Genomic DNA, 13,618 nt, shown 5'->3' with positions numbered 1-13,618 from the left:
CACAGATAGCTGGCTAACGATTGGTGTACACCAGTTGTTGGTATACACCAAGGCTAAGACAACGCTGGCTAACGTGAAATCATCACTGGACAAACACGCGGCTTCTTATGAAAGAGGCCAAAAAGCACGCATTCATCATCATAATGACTGCGTTCGACTTTTTTTCATACTTTCAAACGAGAAAATACGCCGACGTGAAAATACTTTTATTGAGCTAAAACTGGCATTTTTTTTGAATAAAACAGAGTTCAATATGAAATTCTGTTAGTTAAAACGAACAAAGTGACATCATTCACATTTGCGCACCCAATTCAATATTTGAACATCACCCATTGCTTTGTTGCGAACATTTTCATCGAATGGAATTTAAATTGTATGAAAGAATGATTTTTGGTAAATTTCATTCGGTATCCACACCCGGATATATTGATGATAAAATAATGACTTACCTTTTGTTATAAATTACGTATTCTCTTTGCACACCAATTCTATTCGAATGACCGCATGTTTTGGTCACCAAAATGCTAGCTAAAATGTTTGACAGATTAATATTATGATAGGTTATAGTAACGCTGTGATTTGTTTGCATGTATATTTGAGCAGAGTAAAAAGATGACAGATTTAGCGGTAGATTCAAATTGATTCGAAATCGAGCATACAGCTGATTTGATGGTTTTTCAATTTTAATACTTGCCTTTGGTTTCGATTTTAAATAAAACCTCAGAGGAATGAATTCAAAGACGAAATAAATGTTTTCAAAAAAGTCAGAAAATACATTTGATCATGTTCAAGCTCCCACGAAAGCAACCAGTCCATTTTTCTAAACAAAAAATAAGTTATTTTATCGGTAAAAGTTCTTAACATTTGTCTAATCTCGAAAACAAGTTTCCAATCGTATGTCTGTTCTCATTTTAATTCAATAAATCTATATTTTATTTTCGGCGTGCCAAATCTTTCGGCCAATTTAACTTGAAAATGATTGCCATGCATCCAACGTCAAGAGAATTGCTCCATTGTCTTCCGTTTGTTATTTCACCAAACAAATCTATTTTAATATATCTAAATCCCTAACATTTTCTTTGCCTCTTTGTGGTTGGCTCCTCCTCCAACCGATTTACATCGATAAAAAGCAGATCGTGACGATTTTCTTGTGATATTGTTTTGAAAACGGAAGGAATCGCTCCTTTCTTGAGGACTTTACCCTCATTTCGGTTCATTTCAAAATCTTCCGCCTTAAAATGCCGTTCACAAATTAGGAAAAGTCCGTAAAAGTCACAATATTGATACTTCAAGACAGCTTCAGTCCATTTTGATCTCGTTTTTCCGTACATTGGTAATCTATGGAAAAAATATCCAGAAAAATTTACATATTTTAAAGGTTTTTAAACCAATTTTAAGTAAATTTACGCAATTATTCCAAAATTTGTTGCATAATCATTGAAATTATTCGATTTTTCCTACCTGAAAAACAATATGTTTTTGCCATTCATATTGTTTTGATAACAACGCCCAATATGGCAAGTAAGTTCACTTTCATGGGATTCAGGCTGCACTAAACAATCTGTTTCGTCTGGATACACAAAAATTGATGGAACCGCTGTAATTTGAAGCGTCCTCTTTCCATTTATTTCGATAAAATCATGTGGCGTAAAATGTTCTTCACATATCATGAATTTTTTGGTGTGAAAGTCATAATCTTGGTGTCGACAAATCGCTTGAATCCACGCCGTACTCATTCGTTTATTCGATAATACACTGTAATGAAATTCGTTAAGACTTCAACTTGTATATGTCTTAAGTCGTTAGGACTCTAACTGCTTTGATTAAAGTGAAGCAAAATTGGCTACACCGTGTTAATTGAAAAAAATACCTGAAGAATAACACTGATTTGTCATGTGTTCCAGTTTCATTTGTGCAGTGTTTGATTTTGCAGTATTTTGCTCTCGGCACTCCAAACCTTTTAACCGGTATAATATTTGGCATCACTCTCGGTGCTTCATTTCTGAAAATTGTTGGAATTGCTTCTTTGTACAAGTGCTTTCTTCCTCTTTGCCAAGAATAGTCGAATGAGGTGAAGTGACGTTCGCACACCATGATTGATGGTATTGTTTTGGACATATTTTGATGTTTTGAGATAATTTCAATCCATTTTAATTTCAGTTCTTCATCTTGGGGCATTCTAGAAAACAGCATAAAAGTTAACAACCAAATACTTGAAGACGAAAAGCATTATTAAATCAATTTACCTGAAAAACGAAATATCGTCGTCCAATGTGCCCATTTCATATTTACAACATTTAATGTAACAATATCGTTTTCTATTCATTTTTTATGAGTTTAATGTACTATCTAATTTGACGGTGTGTTGTTTTCAATATCTGTTTACTTTAATTTTTTGTCTCTAGAGAGATTTATATGAAATTATTGCTGGTTGACAAGTCAGTGATCACACAAATACAAAAGCAGCACACATATAATCCGTCAATAATTCATCCGTCTTAATAACAACGTTCGACTTTCCTTCATATTTTCTAGCTCTCTCATTGGCGATGCTTTTATTGAGCTATGGCTATCATTCGTTTTGAATAAAATAAAAATTTAATATGAAAATGGTTTTGAAAAATAAAGTGTGAAAATACTAAATTCAACAATGAAACATCAACAATTGCTTGTTAATGAACATTCTCATCGAATGATGTTCAATTTTTTTGAATAATTCGATAGTTTTTATATGTTACACTCATGAAATTGACAACCATTGATGTATTGAATAAATAAGCGCTACCTTATTCTATAAAATAAATATATTATTTGTGCATCAATCGTGTTTTGATTACTAAAATTGTTTGACAGCTTTATTATTATGACAGACTATAGGTGAGTTACGACTTCTTTTGTATTTGTATTTGTGTAGAATAGTCAGAAATGACATTTTGTGCCAGATTCAAAATATATTTTCTTTTTTTAGAAAATTTGATCGAAAAATAACTTCGAAAATTTAAAGATTTGATACGAAAGTCATTTATTGATGAGAATTAATGATTAAATATTTTATTTAAAATTAAATAAATCAAAAGATAATTTTTTTCGAATTGAAGTAAATATTGTCAATAGGGTTAATATTAGCATTTGAAATAGATTTTTTCTGACATTTGTCTATTGAATAATAATCAATTTTTATTTCCAAGAAATGTTCAATATAAGAAAGTACACTTGAAAAACGATTAGAAAGGCTCGACGAACAAAGTGGTAATTAGTCCAGTGGCTGTGTTGTCAAAATTCAAATTTGGATCTGGATGGAATTGAATGGTAATGTCCGGTTCAATGCGAAGCTCTGACTTTAGTGTTGAAAATGTGTAAATTGAAGGTGGTATCCCTGGTTGTTTAAATCGAATCTCATACTTGACGAACGGTCTTATGATAATTGGCGACGCCAAATTAACTCGATTCTCACCATGAGTAATTAGCTTAATTTCACCACTGAACAATATAGTGTCATTCATATTTTGAGATTCACCAATAGTTATTTTTGAAGATGGAAAATCTGCTTCTAATATATAATATGCCCATTTTTCTTTAACAAAATTATACACATTAGCGCATAAAAATCCATTCAGCAACAATAATTTATTCGATGAAAATGTGGTAGTTTCGACATCGTTAACGAGAAAACTATCCGATATAATTCGGTTGACTTCCATTGGCTGATTACTTTCGTTCTTTTCTCGGCAAAAGTTTCTTCGCACAAAAATAGTTGGTTGATATGCTTCCGACCCGATTATTCCAATGATATCCTTCATTTCTTCGAACAAAAACAAGTCCTTGTATAGCGGAATAGCTTTGAAAAATTCGGCTGGATCGAGAGCACCAAATGGTAGCTTAAAAAATAAATCACCCAGTTGATCGCGTACATCTTTTGGGTTATCCGCACTTAAATCATTTGCTTGAGTCGAATGTTGTGCCCACTTCAAAGTTGCCACCAATACGTCTGCGGGAGAGCAGTTCAATGAGTCCATATTCAAAATATGTTGTACAGGGGGAGGGGAAAGTTTCCGACCTGACACATAAAGACACATAGTATTTTTAAATGAATGCATTTATTATTCAAAGTGGTCTCCCTTAACACGAATTACACTTTCATAACGATGCTTCAATGCTTTAATTCCTCCTTCAAACCATGCGGCATCTTTGTCCTCCCATACGTTGAAAATATCGTTCGATATCTCTTCTTCGGACTCATATTGCTTCCCCTTCAGATATCTTTTGGTGTTTGGGAACAGGAAATAGTCGCTGGGGGCCAGGTCTGGTGAATACGGTGGATGGTGAAGTTGTTCAAACCCACACTCCTTGATGGCAGCTCTTGCAAGCAATGATTTGTGAGATGGTGCGTTGTCATGCAGAAGAAGAACTTTTCGAGTGAGCAAACCAGGGCGTTTTTCTCTAATGGCTTTGCGCAATCTATGCATCTGTTGAGCATAATAATAGCCCGTGACTGTGGTGTTCTTTGGAAGGAATTCAACCAATAGTATGCCTTTGGAATCCCAGAATACAGATGCCATTACTTTGCTTGTAGCAATTTGTTTGCGTGGCACTTTTGATGCTGGTTCACCACGTTTATGCCACTCCATCGTTTGTGATTTGAGCAATGGATCATAGTAGTGAATCCAGGTTTCATCACCAGTCACGATTCGATCAAATGTATCCTCTTCATTCCATTCCAACAACTCGAGAAACTCATGTGCGGCAGCAATTCGTTCTTCTTTCTGAGCTCTGTTCAAAGTTCTTGGAATCCATCGTGAGCAGACCTTTTTCATATGCAATTTTTCATGAAGTATGGTGAAAATACTTCTCTCTGAGATGTCAAACATTGCCGCCAACACTTTCTTGCTCATCCGAGGATTTTCATGCACGAGGTGGTCAATTTTTTCCACCACATCTGGAGCAATTGCTTCAATTGGTCGACCAGAACGAGAATCATCCTCCAACGATTCTCTGCCCCACTTGAATTGCTTTGACCAGTCTTTGACCGTGGTATACGACGGAGCAAGGTCACCATAAACAGCCCGCAAGCGATCATTGATATCTTTTGGTGCTACACCTTCTTTTGTGAGAAACTTTATAACCGCACGATATTCGATTTTATCCATTTTTTTAAAAATCTCGAGGTTACTTGGTACACAATGCTAGAGAAAACAATCGATGACAGATATCAACTCAATTTTTTTTCTAAAATACTAGTGACAGTTGGTACGTCAAATACATCACAAGAACAATTTGTAACTAGCGCTCTCTATATGTCAGGTCGGAAACTTTCCCCTCCCCCTGTAGTACATCTTTGTTGCAACACAGGAAACCATCCGATTTAAGTATCGTTGATGTCTCGAATTTGATGAATGCATCGCAAGTTTTCACCAATTGAGGCTGCTTGAAGAGAAATGCCAGTTCATAGCACAAGCACACAGCATCTACTGATAAAATGTCACCCAAAAATGTTGAACATGTTTGCAAACAATCGTTGATTTGGTATTTTTCGCAAAGATACATGATACGGCTGATGTCTTTCAATGACAATGACACATCGATCAAGTAGAAAAATTGTAAAAACTTTTTGAATGCTTCGGCTGGTGCATCATCAATTTTGACTTCGTCCCCTTCTTTCAGCAAACCATAAAACATTGTGTGAAATATCGGGCTCATTGCTCCCAAAATGCTCTTGTGTGCAGGAACTTTTATCGGTTGTTCAGTGTCAGCGCCAAACACAAAATGAACATCAGCTGAAGTCGAATCCAAATATAATCGATTGAGGGCCTTCGCCGCAAAATTGTTGTTCATTGTCTTTGTAATTGGGGAGGATGTTGTCAGAGTGTGAACACTTGAATTCATTTTAGCTCGACTAGTAGATCTGGCACGATTTCTGTTGTTTTGTGTGAAACTTTATATACGTTTCCAATTTTTATATAAAAATAATTTTTCTTCGCAAAAAATTATATAAAATATTGGATTCAATGATTTCGATATTTTAAAATCAAACACTTGAAATTATTTTGTATTATGATCTTTTTTTAACAAAAAAATAAATAAATTAAAGAAGTCATAGAATGAACTGTTTGTATCGGATATTGAATCTGAACTAACTTAAAACGATGAGGACTCAAACTAGTTTGACAAAGAACCATGTCAATTTTCCATATAACGAATGAGCCAGCAGTTTTTGACTGTCATTTTGTCTAACCCTACATTTGTCATAACTGAGCAGAGTGCGTTTATCTCTCAAACGGCACATTTGCATCGAATGCATGATCGTTAATAAGAATTAAATAAATTTAAATGGAAATATTAAAAACGATGATAATACAAAAAAAGTATTGATTATTCAAAATAATTGGAACAATAAAAATAAAATAAAATAATTTTTATATTTATATCATTTGATTTTTCGGGTGAATCCTTCTATCGTGAATTAAACGTACGTTGTTTTGTTATGATAGCCGCAGGGTTTGACAAATTTGCAAGCAATGACGACTTGCTCACTTTTTGGCATTGTTTTTTCTTCGCTTAATTGCCCTTCTCCAAAAACCCATAGAAAAAGTCGTAAAGGACAAAAAAGCAATCCATTTGCATATGCATTACATTGTAATTGTATTGTTGGGAATTTTTTTGGTCATAAAACAATTTTTGTTTTGGAAATGAATTTCATTTGAAAAATTCCCATAAATTGTGTACTGTGAAATATGTTGTGACTAATTCATGGCATTACAGATGATTTGTAAACAAATCTAAAGCTAAAAATAAAAACTAAATCCTCATCTTTATGTGACGAATTTCAATTTAAATTTTCTCAATAGGGTCATAGAATGCAAAGCATCGCACACATTCCCCTGAAATGTGACACTTCATTTGAAATGTCTCCACACACGCACACCATACCGAAACGAAATATGTTTTTATTTTGACATTTCTCTGCTTACAAAGATAATAAAACAAACCGTACTGGAACAACGTCTGTTAAACTCCTTTCCAAAAATGTGTGTAACAATTGATCAAGCTTGTGGATTTTTGTTCATAAATGAGTTCGGTGCATTTGTTTACTGCTGCAAAATGTGTCGAATTGAATATGATTCGGGTCCAAATTTAGAGGTGCACATTTTGTCGGCGCACCAGGACGTAAAGAGTCACATCGAAACTGTCTTTGTAAACGATGGCATATTTTTGACCGATTCCATTTCGGCGGAGCAATCAACAACAAGCAAGTCACCAATTGAACCGGTCGTAGTTTTGAAACACGAACCGATCAGCGGTAAAGGAACATCAATGGATAACGACGGTGATTCGATGATGAATGACTATGACTACGATAATGATGAATACGACCTGCAAACGGTGCAATCGAATGAAAACGTTCTTTGTGTAAAGTTGGTGAAAAAGGGAGAAAAAAGTTATGAACCGGACATGGATAGCGACGAAGACTATTGGCCAGAAGATAAACAACAAAATATTACAATGAACCAGAAAAGTCAGAACCAGAAGCCAACAATTCAATCACAGCCAACGTTACCGGTGGGAAAGGAAAAGTGTCGCCTTTGCGATATCTGTGGCAAAAATTTTACGAAGAAAAGTTATGACACACATAAACGAACGCACGGTGAAAAAGAATTGAAGTGCCGATACTGTCCGAAAGCCTTTAAATTATATGAAAATCGACGAAAGCATGAGAGATCAATACACGAGAAGAAGTGGCTGAAACCAAAAACAACCTAATTGCATCGGACCGGTCACCGGTCTCATTGACATTGAGTTAAGAAGACAAATTTGAAGAAATATTTAGAATAAAGACATTTTCTTGTTATTTTATTTCGTTATTTTTAATTGAATGACATATGTATTAAGGTAATATTTACTTCGCTATTAAGTTGAAAACCCTTCAAATCAAATGAAATTTTTATCAAATAAGAAAATAAATGGAATGAAATACTTAAAAATCAATAAAAAAAATGTTGTGCCAATCGGATGCTTGATATCGTTTCAGTTCAATCCATTTGTAATTGGTATTTCCAAATGTCCATTTAGTGCTCAAAAACGTCTCTTCATGAACGTAAATCGTGATTTTGCATGCTCCTCTTAATGTTGCCCGTTCTCTATTTAACGCTGGTAAATCGATGCATTTGAATCCATTCGGAATTTTCAAATGTTTCAATTTCGGAAAATTACGAACAAAATATTCGCTTTTATACATTGTATTCGGCGGAATATTCATCAAAATTTGTTCAAAATTGGTGAAAAAATTTGAGGGAAAATTCGAGGAAAAATGTATACGTTTAACAACATCCTTAATACTTTCTAAATAATTTTCGCCGTAACAATACGAAAAAAATTCCTCCAGATGCGGTAATGGCGGTAAGTTCGTGTTTAATAGCTTTAAAGAAAGTTTTGTTATGCCAAGAGTTGTGAGTGTGTTTGCATCAACGTGTTCCAAAGTGTTACAAAATAAATGTAATTGCCGATAAAATCCTCTGTCATGAAGCTCTTTTAGATTTCGAAAGAGTTTGACGCATATTCTTTCCTCTCGATTGGTTAAATGCAACACCAGTCGATTGAATTTAATGTCAGCGTCGAATAAATGTCTTCCGAAAGTTTTTATAAATTTATCATTCGCCTCGAATGTTTGGATATTTTGATTCAATTGAAATAATGTCACCAACTGTGTTAATGAGTGAATTGGATTTTCCTCCAATTTAACGCACTCAAGTTCCGGGTATTTCTGATTGCACCAATCAATTTGGGGAGCATTATTCGACGAATCAAACAATGGACGAACGTTGAATTCACCTCTTCGACCATTTATGGAAATATTTGGAACTTTAAGAAGAGATTCATTGATTTTTTTATACTGTAAGCCATAGGTAGTAATATTAGATAGTGATATCACTTTTACTATGCTCGGAAAATTTGCGTCGATTGATTGAAATATCTTAAAAGTACCGTATATTAGGCGATTGCTTAATAACGATGGATAATTTGTTTGGATGTAGTAATCGACTGTTTGTTTCAGCCGTTTACACGTTCGACGAAGTGACAATAGGTCAGCCACAGACAACCAGTCGAAGAGCTCTTCTGAACAATCCATATTTAACGTGACGAAAGCGGATGGTGATTCGTGGCTGCTCGATGGAGCCGAGACAAGTTGGCCCTCTTTCATCTTTAATGGCACCTTCTTTAATTTGGTTCAAATCTCGCTGAGTCACTACCTTTCTCACCAAACGTACACCAATTAACTGTCATTGAATCTGAAAAAAAAGCAAAACGTTGAAAAAAAATCGATTGATAGAAAAAAAAATGTTCAAAAGGAGAAATTGAAAAAATATTCTACTTTGACAGGAGGAACTCGATATTTTTTCGCTGTGATCTGTGTGTTTGTTGTAGTGTTTTCAAATATTGATGATTTCTGCTCTTCCGTTTTCGTCAATTGGTTGTACTGCTAACACTTAAATCAGTTCCATCGTTTCTTTTAACCTCTTTCTGTTAATATTTTCCAAATTTTCCAATTTTTTGAAGGAAAAATAAACCAAATGATAAAATTATAACATAAGAATTCATGTTATAATGTGAAAAATAGAATTTTGAGCTAAAGAAATTATTTTTAACGATGTTTAAAAAAAGAAATACATACCTTTTGTTGTTCAGCGTATATTTCAGAACTTTACCAAATTGATTTTTGATGAAGTGAGTGATTGAATTGACAGTTTTGACAGTTTAAGTATTAAGACCGGTTTAGGCTAGGTGATATATTTGCTTTGACATTTGTATTGATGGAAAAGAATGTGAGGTAGATTTAAAATGATTTTTTTTATTTTCATTACTTTGAATGAAATTCCATCAGTTACTCAATAGCCTCATTTGGCGTAGATCAATAGTATCAAAAATAAAATGTTTTACACTCGTAAGATGGACTTTTCCGCACTGTAATCTACGACAAGCATTTATTAGTGATAAATCATTACACATCTTTTGCTGTGAATTCAAGAAAAAACTGAATCTGACGTGAATTGCGGATATTGTTTTGAAATTTGAATAAATTTGTTCTGACGATTTATAATTTGTTGCTTCAAAATTCGATTTGTTGTAATGAATAAGGAAACTTAAGTCCCAAATTTCGATAAAAAATAAACATTAAAAAAATCAGTGTTTGACTGGATTGTTTGTCCAATTACCAATTTTGCAGCTACGTGAAGTGAAGTTAATCCTAGGGGGAATTATCTATACGTTTATACGGTTTATACTCAAGTATTTTTTACCGAATATACTATAAATAGATGAAGACATCGCAAGTATGCCGCATATACACTGCATATATGCGTATAAACCATATATATACGGAGTTATTTGCAAATATTCTTCGGTATATACGGTTTATATTCTTATACGCAGCATATTCGTTACTTATTTTATTCGATATTTTCCCCTAGAGTTAATCCATTTTCATAATTTGCATTAACACTAGCCCCGTGATTGATGAGAAGTTTGACCAAATCCTTATCTGGGATGCAGAAAATCAAATATTAAAAAGAATTCATAGCTCGAGACGATGGTTTGCAATATTAGCAAATGATGCAGCTTCATGTAGTGGCGTTCGTTTATATTTATCTTCGGCATTAAAACTTGCCCCATTTTCCAACTGCTTTTTGATCAAATCTATTTTACCTAGAAATTAAATAAAACACATGTCAAAATTCATGAAAATTATTTCAACAATTGCAACTTTTTGGTGCAGATATTTTAAAATATTGTTCATTTTACTTTTCCGCACACACCTAGGGGAAAGTATTGCAAAAGATAAAATTTTATGACACCTCAAAAACATGTTTTCTGGACGTTTCTGAGGTCAGAGAACCCGAATCAGGCCGTTTTGTAGGTCACTTCTACGTCGTACGTCGTACGCTGTCCGCCGTACGCAAAATTTGTCCATCGATTATCTCACCTCCAGAAAAGTTATTTAAAATCTGACTTCACGGGATGATTAGGGGTCGAGAGGAATAGAAATCATTAGATTTTGAGCGATTTTGGTTGATGGAAAAAAATGTCATGCCTGGAGTCCAATTTTCGACTAAAAGTCATACTTAGTGTAGACTTAAACACTCAAAAATATGTATTGAGGGGTTTTTTGGCACGAGAAAACCGAATCCGACGTTAGTTTTGAGATACAATCAATTTTTAATACAGTTTCCTTGAAAAAATCACAAAAAATTTGGATTTTTGTATGGGAGCCATGCCTGTATGCTACCTTAATGACGTGAAACTTTGCACAGACTATTTTTTACACAAAAGTATAACATTCTGAAAATTTGAAGAGATTTCAATTAAAATTAGGGGTACCTCCCATACAAAATTTTCAATTGGCTCAAAAACGAATATTTTGTATGGGAGGTACTCTTGATTTTGGTTGAAATTTCTCCAAACCCTCCGAATGTTATTTTTTAGCGAAAAAAATAACCTGTGCAAAGTTTCACGCCATTTAGATAGCATACATACATGACTCCCATACAAAAATCCAAATTTTTTGTGACTTTAGTTATGAAAAGTGTTTCAAAAATAATTTTTATGGCAAAATTAACGTCAGACATATTTTTTATAGTGTTTTGTTAGAAAATAGAATACTTTCAAATGTCGTACAAATGGGTTCATCATGAAAGTGTGAAAAATCTTTTCTTGGCTACCTCTGCTGTTAAATTAAAGAATATTTCGATGCCAAAGTTGAAACATATTTTTTGGTCTCGAACTTTACGCCGCTGAATCCCGAGTATACCGGCGACGCTCTTTAAAGAGCGTGTGCGCTCTTACTGACGCTCTTCTGAATTACGTAGGCGACTATTTAAGTTTCTTCAATATGTATGTTTTAGTATTGCCCGATGCAAACCATTGTCATATTCGTGAAGTTGGACATTTTTCATGACCATTTGACTTAACAGGACGAATTTTAGTTTTGTGGTATGGCTACGACAGCAGCTTAAACATGACACTCCAAAAAGTGCACTTTTTTGAATATGCACCTAATTTCAAGTACGAAAAATATATTGTATCCAACTGATTTTGGTCTCTGGTGGACAGAGGGGTCCCGAATAATTCGTACACGGAGTATTGTGCATCAATTCGATCTTTTGGGTGGTCAAATAGTCGACTGTTTGATGGGCTTCTTTTTGCCATGTTTTGGGATTATAAGTTTCAGAGTTTTGGTCTCCATATTCCCGTGATGACTTTTGACAATCAAATGGTTGTGTACTATTCAGCATTGAAGGACCTTTCATCCTCTAAAGGCATGGTAGCAACATGACACATAACACTGTAAAATAATGAGGTCCGATTTTCCCTATCACTTCACAAACGAACAACTTTTGTTCGATTGTGTTCATGTTTGAAGACTCAGAGAGTCAACCAAGTTTTTGTTTCAGGTCCAAACTACTGGAATCATGTCTTGGCTTCTATTGCGATCGTATAGACGTGTTTTTATTATCCTATGTCAAATTGGTTATGATTTTTTGGATGTGATTAAAATCAATCGATTTTTGAGCAACTGTGGGTTGACACATAAAGATTTATTTTTTTCATGTTGTAATTCATGGAAGAACCAAATGATTGGAGTCTCTGTGATCCTTGGGCATACCACAATTTAACTGTAAAAGAAACTTCGATCCTAACTCAATCGGCACCAGAGTTTTTCTCGATGACATCAATTTTCGAAGGACCATCGCGCAATTGATCACTGTAGCGAGCACCATGACGATGGGACCAGTTGTATACAGTGGCAAGGCATGGTACTTCCTTCCCATACCCCGACTTGAGTCGGAAGTAATACTGTTGAGCAGGCAGCTCTTTTTGAAAACTTATGAGAAATAATCTTTTTTGTAAATTTCATTTTTTTGCGAAGTTGACCTTTTCCAACTGACACCGTGGCCATACCACAAAACTAAAATTCGTCCTGTTAAGTCAAATGGTCATGAAAAATGTCAAACTTTACGAATATGACAATGGTTTGCATCGGGCAATACTAAAACATACATATTGAAGAAACTTAAATAGTCGCCCTCGTACTTTTTATTCATATTCTTTACATTATAAGCAGCGATGAAGAAGAGCTATATCATACACAGCAACAAACACAGTGCGAGTGACTAACAACAAATCTAGTAACCATTGCATTAGTTCTTGTATATATTTCGTATGTACTGTGTTCGTTGCTGTGTATGATACAGCTCTTCTTCGTTGCTGCTTATATTGTAAAGAAGATGAATAAAAAGAAATTCAGAAGAGCATCGCCGGTATACTCGGGATGGCTTGAAAAATCGAACAAATGATATTTTGAACTTTCTTAATAAAATACGCAACTACCACCGTGCGGAAAAGTTCGTCTTACTCCCGTAAGACTCTTTATTTGATGTGTAGTTAGAATGTGATAAGATAATAGACTTCTCATTTTTAGGTATTTCAATTAAACTGAAAACAATTTGTACAATCGACTTGAATCTTTATTATATCTGTGATATCTGAACATATTTATCTGGAGGATTTAAAAGGGAATGCAAGACCGAACGAGCGCCCAGAAACGTAATTCATTTTTTTTGGATGA

The 13,618-nt window shown here is 34.3% G+C and overlaps 4 protein-coding genes across 5 annotated transcripts in view; all 4 read right to left on the bottom strand.

Moving 5' to 3' along the window:
- Positions 1-513, bottom strand: part of LOC116349769 — a 2,589-nt gene extending 2,076 nt beyond the window's left edge. The window contains exon 1 of the mRNA XM_031781354.1: positions 450-513. The gene's annotated coding sequence lies outside the window, so the exon portion shown is untranslated. The remainder of the gene's footprint in view (positions 1-449) is intronic.
- Positions 514-909: 396 nt separating this feature from the next.
- Positions 910-2,804, bottom strand: LOC116349745. 2 transcript variants are annotated; one of them, XM_031781323.1, is made up of 5 exons: positions 2,786-2,804; positions 2,247-2,569; positions 1,871-2,179; positions 1,462-1,755; positions 910-1,338 (listed from the first exon to the last, which is right to left on the bottom strand). In XM_031781323.1, exons 2-5 carry the CDS (start codon positions 2,324-2,326, stop codon positions 1,068-1,070), a joined length of 954 nt encoding a protein of 317 aa, XP_031637183.1. In that variant the 5' UTR covers positions 2,327-2,569; positions 2,786-2,804; the 3' UTR covers positions 910-1,067. The 2 variants fall into 2 exon arrangements, with proteins under 2 accessions (XP_031637183.1, XP_031637182.1); XM_031781322.1 differs by lacking the exon at positions 2,786-2,804 and having other exon boundaries at positions 2,247-2,667.
- Positions 2,805-3,224: 420 nt separating this feature from the next.
- LOC116349677 (BTB/POZ domain-containing protein 6-B-like) lies at positions 3,225-5,966 on the bottom strand. The gene is made up of 2 exons (XM_031781223.1): positions 5,328-5,966; positions 3,225-4,033 (listed from the first exon to the last, which is right to left on the bottom strand). The coding sequence occupies exons 1-2, from the start codon at positions 5,881-5,883 to the stop codon at positions 3,225-3,227; spliced, it is 1,365 nt and encodes a 454-aa protein (XP_031637083.1). The 5' UTR covers positions 5,884-5,966.
- Positions 5,967-7,814: 1,848 nt separating this feature from the next.
- On the bottom strand, positions 7,815-9,745 carry LOC116349702. The gene is made up of 3 exons (XM_031781248.1): positions 9,668-9,745; positions 9,368-9,516; positions 7,815-9,284 (listed from the first exon to the last, which is right to left on the bottom strand). The coding sequence occupies exon 3, from the start codon at positions 9,194-9,196 to the stop codon at positions 7,973-7,975; it is 1,224 nt and encodes a 407-aa protein (XP_031637108.1). The 5' UTR covers positions 9,197-9,284; positions 9,368-9,516; positions 9,668-9,745; the 3' UTR covers positions 7,815-7,972.
- Between the last annotated feature and the right edge of the window lie 3,873 nt (positions 9,746-13,618).

The sequence above is a fragment of the Contarinia nasturtii genome, unplaced genomic scaffold, assembly GCF_009176525.2.
Source record: "Contarinia nasturtii isolate CC-2019 unplaced genomic scaffold, AAFC_CNas_1.1 Cnas_scaffold_3116, whole genome shotgun sequence".
Taxonomy (NCBI): domain Eukaryota; kingdom Metazoa; phylum Arthropoda; class Insecta; order Diptera; family Cecidomyiidae; genus Contarinia; species Contarinia nasturtii.
Note: the sequence above shows the minus strand (reverse complement) of the source record. Positions and strands in the feature narration are given on the sequence as shown.